General features: G+C 45.7%; 1 protein-coding gene across 5 annotated transcripts; it reads left to right on the top strand.

The window, feature by feature from the left end:
- Positions 1 to 14,801: 14,801 nt before the first annotated feature.
- Positions 14,802 to 19,272, top strand: LOC109769945 (scarecrow-like protein 9). 5 transcript variants are annotated; one of them, XM_040389512.3, is made up of 5 exons: positions 14,802 to 15,228; positions 15,430 to 17,690; positions 17,868 to 18,030; positions 18,871 to 18,907; positions 19,023 to 19,272. In XM_040389512.3, exons 1-2 carry the CDS (start codon positions 15,090 to 15,092, stop codon positions 17,619 to 17,621), a joined length of 2,331 nt encoding a protein of 776 aa, XP_040245446.1. In that variant the 5' UTR covers positions 14,802 to 15,089; the 3' UTR covers positions 17,622 to 17,690; positions 17,868 to 18,030; positions 18,871 to 18,907; positions 19,023 to 19,272. The 5 variants fall into 5 exon arrangements, with proteins under 5 accessions (XP_040245446.1, XP_020184239.1, XP_020184241.1 ...); XM_020328650.4 differs by lacking the exon at positions 18,871 to 18,907; XM_020328652.4 differs by lacking the exon at positions 18,871 to 18,907 and having other exon boundaries at positions 18,939 to 19,272.
- Positions 19,273 to 24,165: the final 4,893 nt, after the last annotated feature.

Genomic DNA, 24,165 nt, shown 5'->3' with positions numbered 1-24,165 from the left:
TTCCTCCATTCCTAAATATAAGTCTTTGTAGAGATTTCACCATGAACCACATGCGGATGTATATAGATGCATTTTAAGTGTAGATTCATTCATTCTGTTCCGTATGTAGTTCACCTAGTGGAATCTCTACAAAGACTTATCTACTAGTAATAGCTAGCCCCCACTACTAGGAGTTCTCTATCCTCTCCTTGAGCCACATCATCAAAATTAATGTAGCCGTTAGATGAACTAAATCAGTCCATAATAGCCGTCTGATCTAGACGTTGAGAGGCTCCGCACTAAGCCACATGCAAGCATGCAGAAATACCGTGGCATGCATGTGAGTGGGTTTTAAATCACATCAACATGTCTGCATGCAAGCATGCACCGGTAGCATGCATGTAAGTGAAATTTTAAGTCCCATTAACATGTCAAAAAGAAAAATATAATCCCATTATGCACTAGGAGTTGGCTGATCTTTTTTCCTTACGTGGGATGATCTAAATGATGATGGGAGTTTTTTTAGTTTGGCTACCACATTTGTCATGCGGCTATATAGTTTTTTTTTAGTTTTATGAAATCGATAATTTTACGCAGAGAGATATACGGCTATTCCGCGGCAACGCGCGGGGACTCATCTAGTATTTAGGAACGGCGGGAGTACTATATAAAGAGTTAGGTGTCGCACGGTGTCCAGAAAATATGGTGATAGTGTGAGGTGGGCCATGTAATCACTGAGCCTGCGTGTTTTCACTGCTCTTGCACTCCTCCGCTGTAGGAATGGAGAAAATTGTAATCTAGTAGTACCTCCTTTCGCCGAAAGCGTGGGACATCCAGCAGTCCTACCACCTCAGTAATAAAGACCAATGAGCCATCAAATCACATAGATCCAGCAGTAAGTTGGACGGACGGAGCAACCATCACTCTTGCGCCAGTGAGAGGTCGCGTCCGCTCTGCCCGGGCATGAATGCGGCACCAATTCTTTGGAGCGGCGCTGACCGTTTCGGGCGGGAAGCGCGCGCGGGCGATGGAGGGGCTTTGGGTGGGGGAGGCTGGTCAGGAGCGGGCGTGGCAGCTGTCCGCCTATCCCTACCAGACGCCCGGAAACGAGAGGATGCACCGACTCTCGCGGCTAAAATCGTACACTACACACCATCTCTCTGTAGGAGTAGGTCGATCTGTCGCTCTCTCTAACACACACATGCTGTTAAACACACGCGCACACACGCACACGCACACACATGTTCATAGAATAGGAAAATCGTACGAGTGAGAAGCCACAGGAAGTGAGATACAAATCGAGTACGTACAAGAAGAGAAGAGGTGACAAATATTCCATCATACCTGGACTGAGGAGTAGTACTCCCTCCGTCTAGGTGTTAAGTCATCTTACGGTAATCAGATATTCCCAAAATGTTTAGGCGTCGTCCATTAACTTCGCATCTCAATCCCCTCCTGGCCTTGTTGCTAGCTAGTGAGCGTTGTTACTTACCTTGTTATCTCCCCCGGAAACCCAATGCATGGAGCGCAACTACGCATTGATCAGTCAAAAAATCAAAGTCGGCTTGCATGCGAGTTAATACGTGGCCCTGCATGGTATCTAAAACGGAATCTCTTAGTTGTTTGGATTAATTGTTGCGTTTAGAGACAGAAATCAGGGCTTTGATTGGAGGAATGACCGGTCAAGTTTCTCCTTCTCCTCCAATTTGCTTGCACCTTGGTCCCGCTGCACCTTCTAACGTGACTTATTACACCTAGACGGAGGGAGTAGTAAGTACGAGATACGGTGGCACACTGACTTAGGTCGAATACAAGTGCCCAAAATTGTGTGCATGTTATAATAAGGATTCACTTAAAATAGTACGTGAGCGAACAGAGGGATCAATTGGACAGTGTTCCCGAGCAGTAGCGAGATGTGTGAGGTAAGATACACCGCTGGCGCTTTTAATTTTTCTTATTAATTTGTTTGTTTCACCCTCTGACTGGTGGGACCCAACGTACTACATGGAGAGAGGTAAGGTGACTAAGGTTGCATTATTTCTGCATCACTGTGGATAGTCTTGCCACCAAAGCCACATGACACGATTATGATTTAAATCCCAATGACTCCCACACAAAAAAACACGGCATGCTTGTCACACGAATGCAGGAATGTAAAAAAGGTTATTTTCCTCTCGTTGAACATAATGGGAGGGTTGTGTAGCTGGTTAGCCTGTTCGCTCATCAAACTTGAGGTCTCGGGTTCGATAACTATACTTGAGCATAATTCGTGCCAGGAGGATTCTTTGACTGGTCAAAATGGATGGATACGGAGCTATACGCTCTCGTAGTGACCGTATAATCACCTCATCACGTATAAGCTGCAGCCTCGGCACTTGTTTTCTAGGGTTTGCACGCTTCACACTCTCTCTCCAGTATATATATACACGCTGGAGCCTCAGCGCTTGTAGTTGCTCTCTTCACACTCTCTTACCCTCTCCAGATCTAAACAAGACTTCGTTGGCCTCTCTCTCCCCTCACTGCTGGTCAAAGAGCCGGCAGGATCCGTCCGCCGGGAAGGGAAGGAGGCTTAACGTTGTCGCCGTCGGCGAGGGAGGGAATCCACTACCGGCGCAGCTGTTCACTTTCACCCAGCGGCGGCGCGGGAGGGCCTCCGACCCCTTCTTCTTTGCCGCCGTCCCGTCGCCCACCGAACCACGCCCCAAGAACCTTAAGGTATAATTTACTTATTCCACATGCATTGCTCTAGCTACATGTGGACTTTTTCCGCTTCTACACTCGAATCTAGGTGTTGGATCAAACAGGAAAGTAGTGGGGAAAGTTGTATACCATGAATCTAGGACGTGGTTCAAAGAGGAAAGGAGTGGGGGAAAGTAGTGGGAAAAGTTGTATAGCATGAATCTAGGACGTGGTTCAAAGAGGAAAGGAAGGGGGAAAGTAGTGGGGAAAGTTGTATAGCATGAATCTAGGACGTGGTTCAAAGAGGAAAGGAATGGGGGGAAGTAGTGGGGAAAGTTGTATTGCATAAATCTAGGACGTGGTTCAAAGAGGAAAGGAAGGGGCGAAAGTACTAGTACAGACTGGCTATCCAGCACCTACGTTGGTCGAAAAGGGAAAACAATGACAAACGCAGTACGCACATCTGTAACGAACTGATCTTTTGTTTTGGGGGACAAGGCTGTAGAGTTTGAGCATGACTAGATTTGCTGCGCTCACATAGGGAAAGGTGTCTAAAGATAACAAAACTGGGACCAACACAAATATGCTCCTTTGTTGTTTGTTCTTTGTTGCAACAGACTGTGCATGACCACAGTACATCGGTAGATGCACATGGTGCTGGTGCGTCCACTGTCCCGTGCAACTCTCTAGCTGTTGTTAATCTAAGGCCCTGTTTGGTTAAAAACTCCCTAGTCCCTACCTGCTTGGTTCCAGGGACTAAACATGGACTAGAGGTTATTAAATGACATGCTAAAAGACCATGTTACCCCTAGTAATGAACTAATAGAGACAAGGTGCGATGCGTGGCAAGGGCAACTGTTGGAAAAAGTCCCAAAAAGACTCCCTCGGGGTCTTCTTTCTTTAGTCCCAAATGCCCACTTTTAGTCCCTAAAAGTCCCTCCTGTTTGGTTTAGATGGGACTGACACGGAGTTTTTTTAGTCCCTACACCAAAATGTCCCTGTAAACAAACACCCTCTAATAGTGCCGCTGGAAAATTGATGCAATGCCACAGTTAAAAGCAAATTACATGTTTAACGAATTTTATTGTTAATATAATCTCTATGTTAATATTAATCAATGCCACCGTTTGAGAAATGCTACTATCTTGCTTTCTTTCCCATTTAGATAAGGTAGATGCTTCTTTTTGTTGGCTTCTGTGTCATCCACCGTTATTGACCACTAGTTGTTTCCTTTGCACCTCTGTGTAAACAGGGTTATCTACTTCACCTCGTTGCCACACTGCACAAAACACTTTTGTTTTAAGAGTGTTTTGTGCAGTTCAACCAAAATGTCACACCGACAACGTTGCTTGATTGCTTGATCTTAGTGGAACTGCACAAGAGGAGATCTTACTTCCTATCCGTGTTGGCAAATTTGGTTCAGATCTTCTTCTTGTGAGTTGTTTGAATTCTGCATCATGAGAGGTCAGTACTAGCCTTCTTTCACATGATTCTGCAGTGTGCTTTCATATGTTGTGCTACTTGTACGGTAATGTTGCTTGATTTTAGTGAATGCACAAATGGAGACAAGACTTCCAATCTGTATGTGCACGGTAATATCCCATTGAGGTAAGATAAGGATATTTCACAACTGTTGGCCTGTATTTTGCCACTTTCATCAGAAAATTAATGTCATTGTTTAGTGCTATACTTGTGCTCCCTAATTGACATGCCAAATCTTACATTGAAGGCGAAGCTTGTCTGTTATTGAACCAAGTGATGAAGGGGAAGAACTAGCGGAAGAAAAACAAAAATCAACTCCCGATGCTGTAATGAAGCACTGGAACTGTGATGACACAAGTAATGATATAGTTTTGCATCTTAATTTATTGCTATGGCTGGAATGAGCAATTGTTTTGCCACTGATTTGATGCCACTCTTAATGTAATACATAATTATCTCTACTTGTGCAAACAGGGATCTTCTTTGAAGATACCATATATTTTAGTGGAACTGCACAAGAAGATGTTGGAAACATTAAACTAACCGAGGAGTATATAGTAAGCATGGCCACCACAATAGATAGCAACAGATGGTTCCGGAGAAGTGCTTCATCTGTATGCTCTACACAATAAGCCTCCTGACAAAGGTTGGTACTCGCCCACTGATTTCATCCATATGATTGAGCTTTGTCATCTCTATTGGTGTTGTGCTACTGTTTAGATACTGTCATGAAAAAGTGGTATTGTCCTTGAGAAGTGCTTCATCTGTGCTGTTTTAAATATTTCCTTTCCTTTTTTTGAGCAAACAGGGATGCTAGCATTTAGTTGTCCTCTTGTCTTTGCACAATAGGATCATCTTCCTCTGAAGAAGAATATGGAGTACGTGAAGTGACTAGTTCCGATTATGCCAGGATGCAGAAGCCATGTCTATCTTCTCATCAGAAGGAGCAGTTGAAGGATGGTTACAATACTCCCCACAAGACCAAACTAACTTCAGCTCAGAAGGACTGACAAATCTCCATTTTTCTGTTGTGATGCGTGAGTACAATGTTGTTCTAGGATTCTTTCTGGTAAGTTCCGTTTTTCTAAAAGTGTGCTCTACATGGACCATGTAGGTGCCTGTTTAAACTGTCAATTCATAGTACAGTTTGCTTTATACTAATCACTTTTTTTGTATTTGTGCAAACAGGGGTGCTCAGCTTGATTTCAATGGGAACTGCACAAAAATGTTCATGAATACATCGAATCATTCATTTCCACCACAAGAAAGGAGGTGCCGATAAGTTAAAGGCGTTGCAACATATAAGGGCGAAATCATACAAGCTACGCGCGAATTTGGTTGGTTTTGGTGGAACTGCACAAAAAGAACAGCTGGTTTATTTAGCACGAGGTGCCATGTCAATGTCCGAACTGATGGCAAACCCTGCCCATTCCACAATCGTAGGCATTTGATATTTTGGAATGGGACAACCTTGTCAAATTTTGCTCATTGATTTTAGCAAGAAGACATGCGTTTGATATTTTCGAATGGGACGCCCTTTGCTGTCAGCAGCATCGATCAATTTTTTCTTTATTCTTTAGTTGTGAAGTAAATATTGCCTGTGACATGTGAGTCGTTGAGATGCATAATCATCGATTGTTTTGAATGTTCTCTATGAATTGCCAGCCCTGTGTGTTTGATTGCAATGTACAGAAACGCTAAAAAGCTGCTCAAACTCTTTGTACTCCTTCTGTTCCTTTTTACTTCGCACATTGTGGAAGTGCATACTTTTTTCTATAAGATTGGTCAAAGTAGAGATACTTTGATTGCAGACAAAACTTGTATGCAGACTAGAAAGGACCGGAGGCAGTACATGTGAAACTACTGCAAACGAGGTGATCACCCTGGGAATAATGCTAGTACGTATTGTTTTGCATGTTCATCCAATGCCAGTGATACAGGAATTCGAACTAATCGAAATAAATTCATTCATACACGGTCGGATTTCATATAAACATGCTGGATTTCATTACATTTCATACATTCTTCAACTAAAAAGGGGTGCGCTGGAGGTATAATTAATTAACCGAAGCTACCCACCTGTGTCCCGCTGAGCCAAACAGAAACTTCAGTGACTTAATTGCAGGTGCAGTTGCGTAACTGACATGTGGCCTGTTAGGCCCACGTGTCAGTCAGCCAACTGCACCAGCAGTTAAGTAGAAGCAGCGTCCTTCTCCAACACAGCTCTCCGACTCCACGTCGCCGCCAAGAAGCTAACCGGCCGTCAATGGTCAACCCGCCTAGCTTGGCTTCAACCGGAGGGTAGCAGCGGTGGCCTTACTTGGACCCGAGCGGCGGCGACCTACCATGTTCTACTCTTCCTCGTTTTCTGTGTGGCGCGGCCTCGTTGGCAGCGGGGCGGGGCGGGGCCTCGGCGGAGCCGGCGATGTCCTCTGTCTCGTTGCCGGCGGGCGGCGCCTCGGCGGAGCGGTGGAAATCCTCCCCCTTGTTGCCGGCAGGGTGGGGCCTCGGCTGAGCCGGCGATGTCCTCTGCCTCGTTGTTGGCGGGGCAGGGCCTCGGCGGAGCCGGCGGTGTCCTCTGCCTCGTTGTTGGCGCTGCGGGGCCTCGGCGGAGCAGGGCCTCATCGACGCCAGCGGAGCGGGGACTCTTCGGAGCCGGCATTGTCCTCTGCCTCGTCCTCGGTCTCGCCAAACAGCGCCTCGCCCGCTTCATCGCCCTCTTTGTAGGCGGCCGCAGCCTCCGCCACCCGCATGCGGTACCGCCAGCGCTCGAGGCGGCCCTCGCGGGTGGAGCGGTACGAGTCAAGCAGCGCCTCCTGCTCCGCCCGCTCCGCGGCGATCTGCTCCTCCGCCTGCAGGTGCTCCTGGAGGAGATGGTGGTTGTAGGCGGCGTCGGCCTGCGCCTCCCGGAACTGCTTCTCACGCATGTGCCTCACCGTGTCCATATTTTGGGCACGGGCCTCGCCGATGGTCATGATGCAATGCACCGGCGAGGATGGCGCGGAGGAGGGGGTTGGCGCCGGATCGTCGACTACCATGTTCTCCATTGGGACGTCGTCGTCCTCCGGCCGCCTGTCGGCCAGCCGGTTGGCAGCAATGGCTGCCATCTCCTTGTGGTCCATCGTCCGCCCGTCCCGAAGAGCGCTGGAGCGCGAGGAAGCCATGGTGGGCAGTAGTTGTGTGGATAGGAGAAAGGGAACGGATGCGGATAACTGCGGCTATGGCCGGCGCAACAGTTTATATAGCAATGGTGGGCGGCGGAGGGACAGACGTGTGGCGCCGGAGTAGCCGCCTCGGCAACCGCATATCATTAATGTGGGCGGCAGATGGACGGACGGACGACACTTGTGTGGTTTGAAGGCGGAGCAATCGCCTGCACCGGGAAGCGGGGCGGGCGGCGCTGACTGTTTCGGGCGGAAAGCGCGCGCGAGCGAGGAGATGACTTTACTTGGAGAGGATGACAATGGGGACCCACCAGGGCCATAGCCTCACGTACGCAAGTGCCTCCTTATTATATAAAACTATAATTTTTTTCTTTCCTCCTGGTTGCCTGACATCACGGGCCCACACCATTGTCAACCTATGTAGTCAATAAACGAGAGAATTGCACAAGAAGCGGCCGACAGCTGGGACCAAGCAGCTCGAGCAGTATTTGTGTTTTTGAGGTGTGAGCACTGCAGAGTTTTTCGATGTTTAGCCCAGATATTATTTTTTCTCCTCTGAACAACAACGAAAACATCGCTGCAGGTATTAACTGGGAGGGTTGTGGCCCGTCTAGCCTAGGCCAGATATCCAGCCCAGATATTAATTTTTTTTCAAGCTGAAAATGGCTAGCCCAGCTATACTTTTTTTAGGAATACCCAGGCAAGTCCAAGTTGTTATTCTCCGCCCCGCTGGGCTGCAAATCTTTCCTAGGAGGGATGCATTAGGCTTAACAAGAAAATGGGCTTTAAGAAATAATAAATAGGATGTAATTATAAAAACTGGGCAGTATCTATAAAAAAATGCACCAAACACGTAATTACTTTATAAAATATTATTTTTGGATATTGAAAATTTTAATTTCATTAATTGTTGTGAGCACAATGTTTCGTTGGATTTTTACGTAATATAAATTTATATTGAAATTGTATTTAATCTGACTAGAAATTTCGGGATAAAAATATTTCGGATCCCATCAAAATGTGGGAAATTTTATTGAGTTCTGTTTTGAACGGTTGGTTGAAATGGGTTGTACTTTTAACAAACTGTAAATGGGCTGTAGTAAATTCCATTAGAATTCAAAAATGGGCTGCACATTCTTACAAATCTCAAATGGGCTATAAGTTCTCTGCCACACACTTGTGGCCTTACTAAGTTGACGCGTCCCCTAAAAAAATGAGAGTTGACGCGTATGCAAGGCTTTGTCAACTTATAGTCAACACACGGTTCTAGCAGCAGTGGCCGTTGGATGTCCATCCAATGAATGTCGTGCTTCTTCTTCAATCTCGGATATTCTAGCTTCACCCGCCCAAAAAATGATTCCTCCCCCTCACATCTGGGGCGCACCGTTTCGGAAGCTGACCTGAGGGCCTACTAAGTTGACGCGTACCGAATATAAACGATTCTAGCTGCAGTGACCGTACGATGTCCATCCAACGGCCATCGTGCTTCTTTAACCTCTGGTCTTCTTGCTCCAGCCGCCTAAAGCAGCGCCGGTCGTGTTGCCTGCTCCTGCCTCCCGTGGCCGGCTGTGCTACCGTGGAGGCCTCACCGCCCCCTACTACTCCCACCACTGGCCAGGCCATCCCTCCACTCACCCACACCCCCTGTTATTCTGCGGCGACGGCAGCCTCACACCGCAGCCGAACCAGTGAACCCTCGTACTCCTCTCCGCGTGGGCATCCACTGCCGCATCTTCCCCGGCTCCGCGTCGTCCCCTTCCTAGGCCTCGCCGTCGTCCACCGCCGTGGTGCTCTCGGCGCAGCATGGTTAACATGGTCAAGGCACGACTTCCATCGGACGTGGACTGTACGTGGAGAGGCTGACAGCTGGGTCCACGGCCGCAGCAAGGAAGTGCCTCCTTATTACGCGGAAAATACTGATTCCTCCACCTGACAGCTGGGACCCACCGGACGGGCCACTGTACTTCGCGAAAAAAACGTTTCCCCCCTGACTGCTGGGACCCACCAGCTACATCTTCGCACACAAGGAAGTGCGTCCGAGGAAAAAAACAATCCGCCCCCTAACTATGGGACCCACCAGCTACATCTTCGCACGCAAGGAAGTGCGTCCGGGCAAAAAAAACGATTCGCCCCCTTGACTGCTGGGACCCATCATCTACATCTTCGCACGCAAGGAAGTGCCTGACAGTCGGGACCCACGTGGTCGAAGCGTACGTAGCGTTGTCATTCTGGTCGCGAACGTGTACGTACATACTGGTGGATTTAGAGGCGCGCACGTGTCGTAGTAGAGGCGCGCACGTAGCATGTACACGTACGTACAGCGGCCAGTGTGCAAGAAAGAAAATACGGCCACGTACGTACATACGGGCGGGGTCTCGAACACCTACTCGCGCATGCGTACGGCCAGGGCTCATGTACATGGCTGGGTCGGAACGGAGAAACAGTGTCGTCGTCGTGTTCATGGGGAGCCAACCGGCTGGGTCGGAACGGAATGCGTCGTCGTGTTCATCGGGAGGGCTTGGACGGAACAGGCGGTGGAAACGAGGCCTGGCGTACCGCAAAACGGAGGAAACGGCCTTGTGTTCGACTGGCCATGTTCGAAACGGGATCCTGTTCATCGGGAGGGGTCTGGCGTACCGCAAAACGGAGGAAAACGGACTTGTGTTGGACCTCCTACGGTCGAAACAGGGTCCTGTTGATCGGGAGGGGTCTGGCGTACCGCAAAACGGACGAAACGGACTTGTGTTGGAGTGCTACGGTTGAAACGGGGGTCCTGTTCATCGGGAGGGGTGTGGCGTATCGCAAAACGGGACTCCACGGGATACTGTTCATCTCCACCGTCGACCTCCTCTGGCCTCCACGGGCTACTGTTCATCCACCGTCGACCTCCTCCAGCCTCCACCTGCGACTGTTCATCCACGGGCTCCTGTTCATCCAGCCTCCACCGCGTGCTACTCCATCGGCTACTGTTCAACCACCCCTCTCCACGGGCTCCTGTTCAACCACCCCTCCACGGGCTACTGTTCATCCACCCCTCCACCGTCTAGTGTTCATCCAGCCCTCCACAGGGTCGTCCTGTTCATCCAGCCCTCCACGGGGTCCTGTTCATCCAGCCCCAACCGGCTCGATCGATCGGGGTCCAGTTCATCCAGAGGCAACACCACGGGGTCCTGTTCATCCACCCCCACCGCTCACTGTTCATCCACCCCCCGGCAACACTCACTGTTCATCCAAAGGCAGCATCGATCGGCTTCAGTTAGCAGCAGTAGCGAAGGAATCGCTTGATCGCTTGGGTTCAGTAATGCGTAGCCTGCAGTACAATCGCTCGGGTTCAGTTAGGCGACGCCTCGCTCGGGTTCAGTTAGAGCCCAACGCCTCGCACACACGCGCGTACGTGTACGAGATAAACGCGCATCGCTCGGCCCCCGACCACCCACCGTAACCGGGAACTCGCCGAAATTTTCCTCGCCCTCGCTTCTACCATGGTTTTTTCCGTCATGGACGGCCCACAGAATGTCATGCAGCTGCGTCTCTGGCCCGCCCAGGACGAAAAGCCCATTTTCTGTCATGATTTTTTGTCATAGAAGTAGGTGCCCACCACATCTATGATGATACCGGATTTTGTCACAATTATCGTCATAGAAGTGTCATAAGTATGACGGGAAAAAAATTCGTCCGGCCCAAAATGTCACGGATGTGTCTTTTTTTTGTAGTGACATGGGATTTATGAATAATTGCGATGAAGTGCATGGATGATGGAATTCAGTTCCTTACCACTGATGAGTGATATTTTTACACTCATTCACCTTTGCTTAATCTGAGACATTTCATTTAAAAAGTGATGATCACTCCAATATTGCTACTAATGACTAATGAGTGGAAATGATTCCTCAAATCCTCTCTTTGATGTGTTTCCATAGTAAATGAGCTAAAAAGGGAAGAAATCACATGTGAAAATGGAAAGGAAGGAGAATGGAGGAAGAAGGAACCAACAGGAGGCGTTTCTGCGGAAATAGAGCAAAATACGATGTCCCATACAGGCGAACGCGCCCGTATGAGCGCCCGTATGTTGTGGAAACCGAGGCAGATCGTCCACCTAAACAACTTTTATAAAGGGGACCCCTCGAAATGTCAACAGGGGAGGCCAGAACAGATCATTGACAACAACCACATCATCATCTTCGTCTTCATCCACAAACCCTAGTCACCGGCATCTCTATCTCCATAGCCACCATCACCACCAGATTGCTTCCTCGTCTAGTTCATACTTGCAATCGTGCATCACACAAGACATCCATTGTAAGACATATTTGCAATCAATTAATCTTTAAGATGTGTTCTTCTCGCGATCTGATCTCCATGTGTGAGTAGTTTGGTAAGGTATGGGTTGAGGCGTGAGCCTTGCAACCCTCTGTATTTGTTGTGGGGATCACTAGAAGGGCTTTGAATTAACATCCCGTATTTGTGAAATAAAATTATTCCATAGATGTCTCTTGTTTTGTCCACGATCTTCATCCCTGCAAGTACCCAGGATCATGGAGACCGAGCACCGATGAGGCTAGGAGCAAGGATACCGTGAAGTGTTATACCGAACAGCGGTGACAGTAAGGTTTAGTAGGGTAACATGGGTCATATCCTTGGGGATACATGAGGTGCAGTCATTGAACGCCCAAGGCTCCTGTCTAATTTCATTATCGAGGCAACCCCACGCGACGGATAGGGCTTGCTGTAGGACAACTGTTATTGATGTAGGACTCGTGCCAGTCAAGATGTTGTTTGGACACATCCCCCACTTCGATTCGTAACAAGCACGTCTCGATGGGTGACTTCCAGCGCACAAATTAAGATCATATCTGGTCCCAACACAAATACATGGTTGTAAGCATTAATACCTCATACCCGTACATCTTTTTAATATAAGTGCTTGAATCACTATTTGCTTGCTTGATCCGGTCAAAAGCTGGATTTGACATTTTAACATAAGCTTACTAGAGACCATTGCTCCAAGGGCATCTTCCTCTCGTGGGTTCGATAACCCAGGGTCACCTTTGCGAAATAGGTGTGGGTTGCACTTTTCTGTTCCATTACCAGATCAATAAAAGGACGTATTAAGCACTTTTTCTGGTGTCGTTGCCGGGGAGGAGTTTTGTATTCCTAGTATTTGTGTTTAGAGTTTTTGTTAAAGTTAATTTTCAGTTTTTGTTTTTACTTTTTTTTAGTTTTAGTTTTTATTTTGTTGCAAGTTTTGTCAATTGAGAAAAACCGAAAAGATTACTATGGCTCATAATCTTGGGAGTTTTGCAATTCACAGCAACAACTTCATGCATCTACCTATAACACAACATGATGTTGCAGCCGCTGAGTATATGAGATCAAACCGAACCTAGTTTCCATGGTTCAACAGATTCAATTTGGTGGCTCTGCTTCTGAGGATGCCGGTATGCACTTGCATAATTTTAGTGAATTGTGCAACATGACACGCATTAAAGATTGCGACCCTGTCGCTCTGAAGTTGCGTCTATTTCCTTTCTCTTTGAGAGGAAAAGCTAAGGAATGGCTTCTAGATCTACCTAGAGGCAGTATTACTTCTTGGGATGATTGTTGCAGTAAATTATTATCTAAGTTTTGTCCACCTGCAAAGATTATGCAATTACGTTATCAGATTACAGGTTACAAGCAGGAAGAACGTGAGACACTATTACTTGCGTGGGATAGAATGAAAGAAGCTATAAGGAATCCGAGGGCCGACGTGAAGGATCGAACTCGCCTAGAAAGCCGAAGACCAAGATAATGAAGCTACCCAGAGGAAGGAGCTCCTATCCTTGGTTTGCAGACAAGTTCAGGGGCTACTGACGATGTCCTGAAATAGGGGGTGCACACCACGTCGGCCTACTGTTCATGGGCCAGGCCAACGAGCCACAAACAATTGAAGAATGGGATCCATGTGCCATGCCCCTGGCATAACCAAGATGGAGACCTCCGAAGACTTGGCGTATACTCCAAGGCGTGTTTGAATAATCAACATGTTTATCCCCATGTCGTAACCGACCATATGTAAACCCTAGATGCCATTGGTGCCTATATAAGCCGTGGGGTTTAGTCCATAGAGGCAAGCTTTTCAAGGTTTAGAGGTTAGAACCCCTTCATACGATCTCGAGGTAGATCATACTGTACTTTATACCCCATCCACAATTAATATAACATGAGCAGGACGTAGGGTTTTACCTCTTCGAGAGGGCCCGAACCTGGATAAATATCGTGTCCCTATTCTTCCTATTACCATCATTCCCATATCACCGGCTCGGGATCCCCTACTCGAGATCCGACGGTTTTAGCACCTACATGCACTAGGACAAGAGCATCATGTATATTGTCTCGTATTAATAGACTTCCTAGTTTTATCTATATTTCAAGCAATTTACCGTCGAAGGAGTTTTTTGATAAAGACAAGACAACAAGGGGACTTCCTCTCATTTCCCCACCTAACCCTAAGCGGCTAGGGAAAACTTTCCCATCCAGACTTCATCGAAGAGCCCGTGGATTCGCCTCCCCTCTGTGTGCCGCTCGGACAGCAGATGGCGGTGAGGAGAACCTCGGTGCCTCCGCTCCTGTTAGTAGTTTAAGTTAGATTTTTTAGTCCTCACAGGTGCGACGCTCGGACGGATGGCGACACCTTTTCTTCGAGTTTGTCTTTTGTGCTTCGATTCTTCTTGAGTTCGTCCGTTTAGACGTAGTCGACAGAGCTCTGGCGTAGATTCATGACATCTCCTTGGGGTGATGAGGTTAGGGTTTCTCGTAATGTGGCGAGATTTGGTGTTAGGTGCTTTAGATCTATATACAAGGGTTCAACAATGACGACTGCGACTCCAGTGCGTTGGTCCTTAGGGGCACGCGCAGAAAGATTTTTCAGCTGTCATCAACCAGGTCAAGCTGGCTATGGTAGGACATCGCGTTGATGACTCTTTCTAACGGCAGTAGTGGTCGTTCGGTGGTCTTAAAATCTCGATGTAATTTCTATTATGTCTCAGATTGTCTGTATTTCGATAAACTTTTATAATAGATCTAAAATCATTTAAAAAAATTCAGATCACAGTGCAGATGAACGACGGTGTAGGCCGTGCCCCATCAGCACACGTGCCAAAAATGTATTCGGTTTGGCTAGTTCACATCTAGATATTTTTTAAGGATGTCGCATCTAAACTCCCAAAATATATAATGCAGTAACAAAAAACAAAAAAACTAGGACAAAAAAAATAGACCTCAAACAAAGTGAACATTAGCTTAAATGTGACGTAACTATGTCACATCTAGATGTGTTCTAAACAGACCCAAATGTATTTTCCTCACAAGGCAGAGGGTGTTTCTCCAACTCTTGCTTGGCGGGTGTAATCAAGCGTAATCCTGCGGAGGGGGGGTCGCATTCGCGGTGCTGAAAAGAGGAAAACCCTCACATGCAGGAGCCACCATCATCGAGGTTCTGGAAATCTCTGAGACCTCGATTATCTTTTACTCTACTTACTTATTAGCCAGCCACCATCACGGGACGAGATTTCTTTTCCTTTTACTAGCTCCGGGTCCAACTGCCAAGAGACCTCGCCGCTGGGGAACTGAGCAAAAGGAGGAATACCTCTGCTCAGCCGCGCACACTTGATCCCCCTCCCAATCAAATCACCTCTCTCCCCCCTCTCTCTCTCTGTCTGCCCCTCGCCGCGCCCCTCTCTCCTCCCCCGCCGATCCCGCGCGGCTACCGGAGGCCCGGCTGCGGCGGCGACGAGGCGGCAGGCGATGACATCGACCCCGCAGCCTCCCCGCGATCGCGCGCACGCCGCCCCGCCCGCGCAGGACCTCACCGGCCTCGGCCTCGGCCTCGCGGCCGCGAGGTCCCTCCGCCACCGCCCACCTCGCCAAGGGTCGATGCCTTCAGGTGAGCATGGCGCCAGCGTCAGTCCGTGATCTCCCTGTCATCGCCACCAGCCTGCGAAGTCCGTGAACTGCAGCGCTCTAGTGTTTTCCTTCCTGTTATTTTCTGCTCAGAGGTCAAATAGATAGTTCACTCACACAAGTCCCCAAAACTCGATCACTTGACATCTTCTCACTGACTGAAGAATTTCATGGTGTTTGGCAGGTTCTGTGGAGCACCAGACCATTTCAGGCTCACTGATCCACTCAATGATTCAGTTCTGCGGAGCACCAGAGTACTTCATGTTCAATGATCCGCAGCCGGTGATCCCACACCATGTGGCCGCGGAACCCAGTCACAATGCTCCCGTGGCCACCCTCTCCAGGGCCACCAACACAGAGACTGACAACCCCGAAGACTGGGAGTTCATCTCGGATGAGTCGCTCAACTACATCAGCCGGATGCTCATGGAGGAGGACATTGATGAGAAGGTCAGCGTGTACCAGGAGGAGTCAGCCACTCTCCGTGCTACCGCAAAGCCCTTCTATGACATCCTTGGGCACAAGTTCCCGCCGTCCCCTGACCGCACGCTCACGACTTGGTCCCTGGACAGCCCCAGTGAGAGCAGCAGCAGCGGTCATGCCCAGTCCTTGTCCAGTGTGGGTACTAGCGGCAGCATCGGTGGTGCGGTCCATAGCAACCAGTGCCATAATGTTGGACACTCTGAGCAGCTGGAAGCTTATCGCGGCTTGTGTGGCCGATCTTCTCAGCCACTGGTTGCCCCACCAAGTGGTGTTTCTGATGCAGCAGAGTCACTAGAAGATCCTTTGATCACCAACGGCAGGATCCCCGAGTATTTGTTCGAGAGCCTTCCAACTTGGGATTTCAGGAGAGGTGTCGAGGAAGCACAGAAGTTTCTCCCTGGTGGTGATAAGCTAGTGATTGATTTAGAAGCTGCTGGTGTCTCAAAGCCTCAAGAAGCAGTGAAAGACATTCCTTTCAATGTGAGCAGGACAGAGGTCTTGAAGGCCAAGAAAAACAGACAGAGCGAAGATCTTGACTTGATAGAAGGACGGAACATTAAACAATCTGCATTCTGTTCCGATGAGCCTGATGATTGGGTTGAGATGTTTGATGATTTGTTTCGTCAAACTGAAAAAAAGGCTACAGTTCTGCGAGAAAAGATGCGCAGCGAAGCTTCCAAGAATTCTCAGGTCATTCAAACGAAAGGAACAACTGGGGTGAAGACACGGGGCAGGAAGCCGACTAAAAATGATGTGGTGGACCTTAGGACCATCCTCATCCACTGTGCACAGGCAGTGGCAGCTGATGACCGCCGAACTGCTAATGAGTTGCTAAAGCAAATAAAACAGCATTCCAAGGTAAATGGGGATGGCAGCCAGAGGCTGGCGTTTTGCTTTGCACAGGGTCTCGAGGCTCGCTTGGCTGGCACAGGGAGCCAGCAGTACCATAGGCTTGTAGCAAAGCGGACAACCGCGTCCGACATGCTTAAGGCGTACCATCTTTACTTTGCAGCATGCCCATTCAAGAGGCTCTCACATTTCCTCTCCAATCAAACAATCTTGAGCATGACAAAAAATGCAAAGAAGGTGCACATAATTGACTTCGGCATTTATTTTGGCCTCCAATGGCCATGCCTCATCAGGCGTCTCTCCAAGAGGGAAGGTGGTCCACCAATTCTTCGCATCACGGGAATTGATGTACCCGAGCCCGGTTTCCGCCCTACCGAGCGCATCGAAGAGACGGGACAGAGGCTTGCAGAGTATGCCAAGAAGTTTGAGGTGCCTTTTGAGTACCATGGCATAGCATCAAAGTGGGAAACCATCCGTGCTGAGGATCTCAAGGTTGGCAAAGACGAAGTGGTGATTGTTAATTGCCTGTACCGTTTCAGAAATCTTATTGACGAAACAGTGGCTGTAGACAGCCCTAGGAATAGGGTGCTCAACACTATAAGGCAAGTGAATCCAGCAATTTTCATCCATGGGATTGTGAATGGGTCATACAGTGTTCCTTTCTTCATCACACGTTTCCGTGAGGCATTGTTCCATTTCTCTGCATTGTTTGACATGCTTGAGGCAACTGTGCCGCGGGATGATGACCAGCGTAGGCTCATAGAGAGGGATCTCTTTGGCCGAGAGGCACTCAATGTGATTGCATGTGAGGGCTCAGACAGAGTCGAGAGGCCAGAGACATATAAACAGTGGCAAGTCAGGAACCTGAGGGCTGGATTTGTTCAGTCTCCGCTAAACCAGGACATTGTGATAAAAGCCAAAGACAAAGTGAAAGATATATATCACAAAGATTTTGTCATAGACGAAGACAGTGGATGGCTCCTCCAAGGGTGGAAAGGAAGGATAATTTATGCTATAACTACATGGAAGCATAATAACAGTTAGGTTCTTCGTCTGCATGTCTCTTACACCATTGTTGAAGGCAGAGCTTGGCCAAGTCACCAGTATTCCAAGGTATGCACTGGGCTTTTCTTAAGTGCAATAGTATTAGTAAGTGGTTGTTTAGGTGCAACAATATTTGTAATAATTGATGGTGTAACTCTATGTATCTTTGGCACTGTGGTTTTCAAGAACGTGCAATAGATTCTTGGAGCAGAAATTTGACAATGTCGTAAAATATTTTTTCTCCAGGAATTGGCTTGAAGAATGACAGGACTCTTGTCACACTGCACTGGATTAATGTGGGTGCTTGTATACGAATTCAGTGTAGTTGCATCTATGACTATGTAGCCACTAGCCAGTACTAAGATAACCTAGAGGAAAGGAGCAGTGGTTGAGCTCTCCCTTGGCCATGGTACTGTTACTTTATTTAATTCCTACTTTTCTTCATTCTAGTTACTTCTACGACCATCCTAATTAGCAGTAACCAAATCACAGCTTCTATATTAGTTAATAAGTTAATCAAGTGCCCAGTATCATAAGGTTTTTACTTTTGACTTCCTTGAGTGTATGATATCTATGCTAATAAGAATGAGTTTGGGTTCGGCATCATCAATTCAATGGGGATATATGTTTTTTGTAGCAGTCATTTTATCATCATCAGCCTAACAAAGGTCAGAGCCATGTCTGGTTCTTGTTGTTTGATGCTCATTATTGTAATCTGATCAGACAACTAACTGAAGCACCCAATTGCATTGTTGTATGAAATAATTAAGCAAGACATGAGGTTACTTGTGAGTTTTCATGACTAATAGTTAAGTAGGTAAGTTAATAAAGCTCATGAGCTTGTCAACTAAATTGGCACGATCCCGTTTCACACACTTTGGGATTCACAGTTTCATGCCGCTAATTTGTTTAAGATTATGTGTTGTCACAACTCAAGGGCTTTGATACCTGTACTTAATTTCTCTCTACGGTTCTATTAATTTATCCAGTCAGAAACTTTCGAAACTCACGTTATCGTGTGTCTAGAAAGCTAAAAAAATAAGGGTGTTGACATCCATATATGCTATGTAGAGCGTGTTCCATGGTTATCATATTTTATGCATGGAAACTAATTTGTGCTAGTCTGGTTGTACCGAAGGGAAAATGCTAAATAAATACCAACAATTCCTGATGGAAAAATTCAAAAAAGAACATTGATCTTTCATCATCGCTTCTCTGATGCTGCTGGAAATTACATGTTGTTTGGCAGATATAATTGATGGCGTAAATGGATATATGCTTTTTTGGTAATTTCAGACCTTTGGCATGTTCTTGCAGCGATGTCAATCTTTTAAGAGCACAGGATATTTTTGGAGCAGTTATTTGAAAATGGCATGAAATGTTCTTTTCTTTTTATTCCAGAAAATAACCTGAGGAGTGAACAAGATTGTTGTTGCACTGCACCAGATCAAGGTGCGGGGGAGCCTGTGTAAGAACTGAGTGTCAATTGCGTCTGTGCAGTAGCCGCCTTCTCTACTATTAATTGTTTAGCCAACCACCTAGGACTTTAATGTTTGTACTCTTGACATTCCTGGATCCACTTTGTTAGTAAGCCTGAGTTGGTTCCAGCATCATGCAGCATATGCATTGTCAAATCAAATGATTCAGTATCCACATTTCATTTGGTTACTTTCGCAGCGTGCGCTGCATGCTGTCGAGAAACGGCGGTCCTTGGGCTTCAGTGGGGGACTTGTTTGGAGCATTTGAGAAAACAAGCAGTGCTACAACTTCACATTTTTTTCTGTCTAAAGAACTAGTTGACGGACGGTGCTAATATAAGGATAGGATATCGGTGGATAATGGTCGATGGGTGCAAGTGCAATGCATGCAACCGCTGTCGCCATCTCTGCATTGAATATTTATTGGCTTTCTTTGGCTGCCAATGCCGACCTCTTTTTAGCTGGGCTTGCAACTCGCAAGCTGACTTTGTAGGTCAGTTGCCCTGCTGTGTTCAGCTCAACTGTTGATATGCGTATTTTTCTTTGTTTCTTTTTTAGCCATCGCGGACTGGATTGAATTGAATCTCTACTCTGGCAAAAGTTAAGTAGAATTTGGTAAAGAAAAAAAGTATAGGGTCACTGCTACTTACTGTACATTGTTGCCCCCCATAATAACACTTCTCAAGTCGAATCGAGTGGAAACTAGAGTATACTTGATTAAAAAAATCAAAAAAATAGGGTGGCAAATAATTATGAAGTCTTCATGAGCTAAAGTGACATCTTCTAATGATTATTGGTGGGTTGGAAACGAACAACCTCGCCGAATCTTTATGTCGTTGGATCTTTTCCGTGACTTCAAATATTGTCTCATATACTTGTTCTTCACGTTCACGGTATCATTCTTCAAAATGATGACGGGCGATGAACGAATTGGTGGCGGCACGGGATGGGCGGCGGATGTGAACGGGGGGGGGGGGGGTGAAGATAAAGCTGATGTGGACATGGAACCAACCGCCGAGGTTTCCTGTGTGCGCTCACCGCCATAATGATGATGGGGTGACGCCTCTCTTGTCCTTGAGATTGACTTCACTAGTGGTGTTTTGCCGGAGGAAATTACACAAAGCATCAACTATTGGCTATTGCCGTTGATTTTGGAGAGAATGTCTATTTTATCAGTTTGTGCTATATATTGGTGTAGTCTCTTGCAGCTAAGTCTAATCGAGCATTTAGGTAGGTTTACATGATTTCCGGCAAGTGGATCTCGTTGGTAAGTTCACGGGTGACAAAAAAACCGGCCACATCAGCTGGCCAAATAAAAAACCTTTGGTCCAATTGCACTGAAATTTCCCCAGATTAGTATTGAGTACAGTACATCATGTGTATTTTTTCCTTTTTTTTGAACATGCTAAATTTCAAAAAAAAAGAAGAGCTAACTAACATTCCCATGCTAATCTAGTCGATTGATGGCTGGTTTTCTTTGTCATGCGTGCGCTTACAAGCGGGCTCCATGTGTAGGAAATCAAATCAACGTACCTAACGTTGGATTAGACGTAGCTGCAATGGATTACACCAATATGTAATCTTTTGTGCAACAAACTATATAGTGGGTTTTCTGTGTAAAATCAGCACAGGCTCGTATTTTATCTTTCTTACTGTTCCGTAACTATGAGAACGAAAAGCAATTTCAAGCCCAGTAAATTTCAATAATTACAGGGTAGTTAGTGGTTTGTGCAATTTCCTCGTTCTGCTGCTATCTCTGTCTATGATTCCTTGGTGTAAACGGGGAAAGGAGGCGTGAGAGGTCCATGGATTTATTTTCTCTCCTCCCCAATCCCCATAGCATAATGTTTATTCTTTTTTTTGCGGGTGCATAATGTTTATTCACCTGCTTAATTTCTTATGGGTGTTGAAAGGCGAGTCTTTTGGGCATCCTCATTGACAAATGCGCACTCCAAATGGTTAATCGATGGGTGTGGCTAGATCTCAGCTAAGTGAAATTCGAAGGACATTTTGCTGACGTCGTCGTCGTTGTTGTTTTCTGTTTTCTCTTCATTTACTTTTCTTTTTCTCCACCCTTTTTATTGTGTCTTTTTTGGAAAATATGTAGATGTGATCGCACGTGTTCGATGGTGTGTAATTGTAGTTGAGTGCAATTTGCAAGCGGGAAAATATAGTTGCACCCAGAAAATAAATAACGTTAATTAGTAAAAAAAACAATAGAAAAGGAAAATTTACAAAAATGTCTGCATAAAATTAGACGGTGAATACCGATCTATGCCCCCTTAAATGAAACATGGTAAAAGCTTTCTTTGTTCAAAGTTTAAGTCTGCTAAGGAATTCATTTATTTTTTGCAGGGGTGGCTTGCTTTGGCTTTGGCTCATTTCATGTAATGGCTTTTGTATGGTACTGGGATATGGGTAGGTCCGCGATAACGGGGCATGAAGTCTCCTTTTTAATTTTATTGAAATTTTATTTTACACAATTAATTTCATTGTAATATATCATATACAAGCCTCTTCACTTTGGCGGTGTAAGCGATAGCTGGCTGCGGGGAGGGGGGGGGGGGGGGTAAGAGATGTAAGAAAAATTATCAATTTGACCCATAGTCTCAGTGTTGTATTTGGTTATTTGTTAAAAATCTCGAATATGCACGAGTGCGTATCATATATTAAAAAGAGTGTTATATTTATTAAAATCTCCTTTTGGGGGAGAAGGGTACATTGTTAGTGTAGGTGACTTCGAAGATATAACTGGTGGACATGTATTCCGTCCTGTAAAATTCACATGATCTTTCTATGAATCAAAGAGGACGGAGACCTTTTTGTTGATTTTTCTTATTCTTAGGAACCCTTCTTCAGTTGATACAGGTAAAAGTACTGTGGGGATGGTCGTGGGTCAGTTTATGACGAGCACGGGGAGGGTGGTGGCCAAGTATCAATTGGGCAGCAAAAAGAAGATGCAAAATCACAATGCAAAGGAACTATAACTTGGATGATGCATGCTTTTTTTGAGAGAGAGGATGATGCATGTGACGGGCGGGTGCTTTCAAAAGATTTATATTTGCTAGCAGGGGTGTATTACGGTTGTCAGCACGAGCAAATCTCCACGGTGAGGCCCAACCCAAGCCCAACAGCAGGTTCTGCGTTGCTTGTCGCTCGCAACTGCACCATGTGCGTGTGCGCGAGCGCTATATCTCACATTAAATGAAATCACTAATTAAAAAGCACTTTATGTAAAGGTCACTCTTATCTTTCCAAGTTGCGACAAGTGGTGTACTGCAGGTGCGGCACTTATAGCAATCTGGTAGTTTTCCTCTTTTTTCCTAGATCCGTTAATTCAAAATGTTTTATCTTTTAAACCGTGCATTCAAATTTCGAACCGTTTTCATCGTTGGATCCCATGTTTATAGGTTTTGATGAACCTTTTTTCATGAAAAAATTGGACGAAAAAACCGAACCGGGATCACTTTTTTTCCCTTTCCGAAAAGAGGCACGACTATGCATATCGCGGAAGCAACACCGTGTCTCCAAGAGAAGCAAATCCGTGCCTCCCGCGGAAGAAAAAATACATTTTTTTCTGTTTCCGAAAGGCACAGTCATGCCTTTCGTGGAAGCAAAACTGTGCCTCTTGCAGAAGGAAAAAAACGCATTTTGTTTTTCATTTCTAAGAGGCACGGTCGTGTCTCTGGCGGAAGCAAAACGGTGCCTCCCAGAAGTAAATCCGTGCCTCTCGCGGAAGAAGAAACAAAGAAAACGCGTTTTTTTCATTTTCGAGAGGCACGACCATGCCTCTCACGGAGGCAAAACCATGCCTCTCGCGAAAGCAAATCCGTGCCTCTCATGAAAGAAAAAAATGTATTTTTTCACGCAATTTTTTATTTTTTATTTATCCAAAAGTTAAGAAAGACAGATGAAAAACCAAAAGAACGAAAAAAACCATAAAACACCGAAATTGCGCGCGAAAAAATGAAAATCAGAGGGAGCGTCCAGAGCGCGGCATATGGCGGTGGTTGGGAGCGCGCCAGTCTCAGCCCACCCCAGGTGACCCTTGCACTCCCTAACGAGCACTCGTTAGTTAGTTGCTCTCCGCATTAAGCAAGATGCAATCACGGGCCGGCCCGTTAGCGCACTAAAAGTTAAAGGAGAGAAAAAAATGACGCGCCAAGGTTTCTATCCCAAGATCTCTGTGTTGCTTAGTTGTGCTGCTACCAATAAGCCATCGCTCACATTACATTAGATACATAAGACGCGATCTACTTGAAGTAAAAAAATTGGATATTCACTAGCTTTTCGGGTTTTCGTTTTCATTTTTTCATCGATTTTTCTTCGTTTTTTCTCCATTTTACTGGTTTTTTTCTTTCTTTCCTTTTTATTGGTTTCTTTGGTTGTTTCTCGGTTTTCAATGGTCTCATCTTTTCTTTCATTTTTCTCCATTTTTCTCCGGTATTTGTTGTTTCTTTCCCGTTTTCCATCTATTTTTCTTTTGTTCTCCCTCAGGTTTTCATTGTTTTTCTATATACATTTTTCTAATACATGTTTAACAGGTTTTTAATACATGGTCAATATTTTTTTATTTTATTTCTTTATTTTGTTTTTCTTTCTACATTTTTTTGTATATGTCAACAATATTTTTCTAAAACACGTTTAACATTTTTCAATACAAATTTAACATCTTTTTAGTATATGGTCAACATTTTTTCTAAGCACACTGTTAACATTTTTAGATACTTGTCTAAAAAATTTCATATACAAGATTACATTTTTTTATACATGGTCAACATTTTTCTATACAATTTTTTAAATGATTAATTAACAATTATCAAATAAAAAAGATTAACGTTTTTTGAATACATGGTCAACATTTTTTATACACGTTGAACATTTTCCAAGCGCTTCATTAACATTATTCAAACACTAGTTCAACATTATAAATGCTTGGTTAACATTTGTATATAATCATTTTTTAATATATGATCAACATTTTTTCTATACTAATTTTAACATTTGTCAAATGCTTCACCAACATTTTATAAATAGTTGTTCAACATTTTTTTCAAATGCATGTT

Source organism: Aegilops tauschii, chromosome 5 (genome assembly GCF_002575655.3).
Source record: "Aegilops tauschii subsp. strangulata cultivar AL8/78 chromosome 5, Aet v6.0, whole genome shotgun sequence".
NCBI classification, from domain to species: Eukaryota; Viridiplantae; Streptophyta; class Magnoliopsida; order Poales; family Poaceae; genus Aegilops; species Aegilops tauschii.
The sequence above is the reverse complement of the archived record's forward strand: the minus strand, read 5'-3'. Positions and strand labels throughout refer to the sequence as shown.

Coding starts and splice junctions, on each gene's coding strand:
- LOC109769945 (XM_020328650.4), top strand. CDS start 15,090: ATGACATCGACCCCGCAGCCTCCCCGCGATCGCGCGCACGCCGCCCCG. Junction 15,229..15,429: donor CCAAGGGTCGATGCCTTCAG/GTGAGCATGGCG, acceptor GGTGTTTGGCAG/GTTCTGTGGAGCACCAGACC.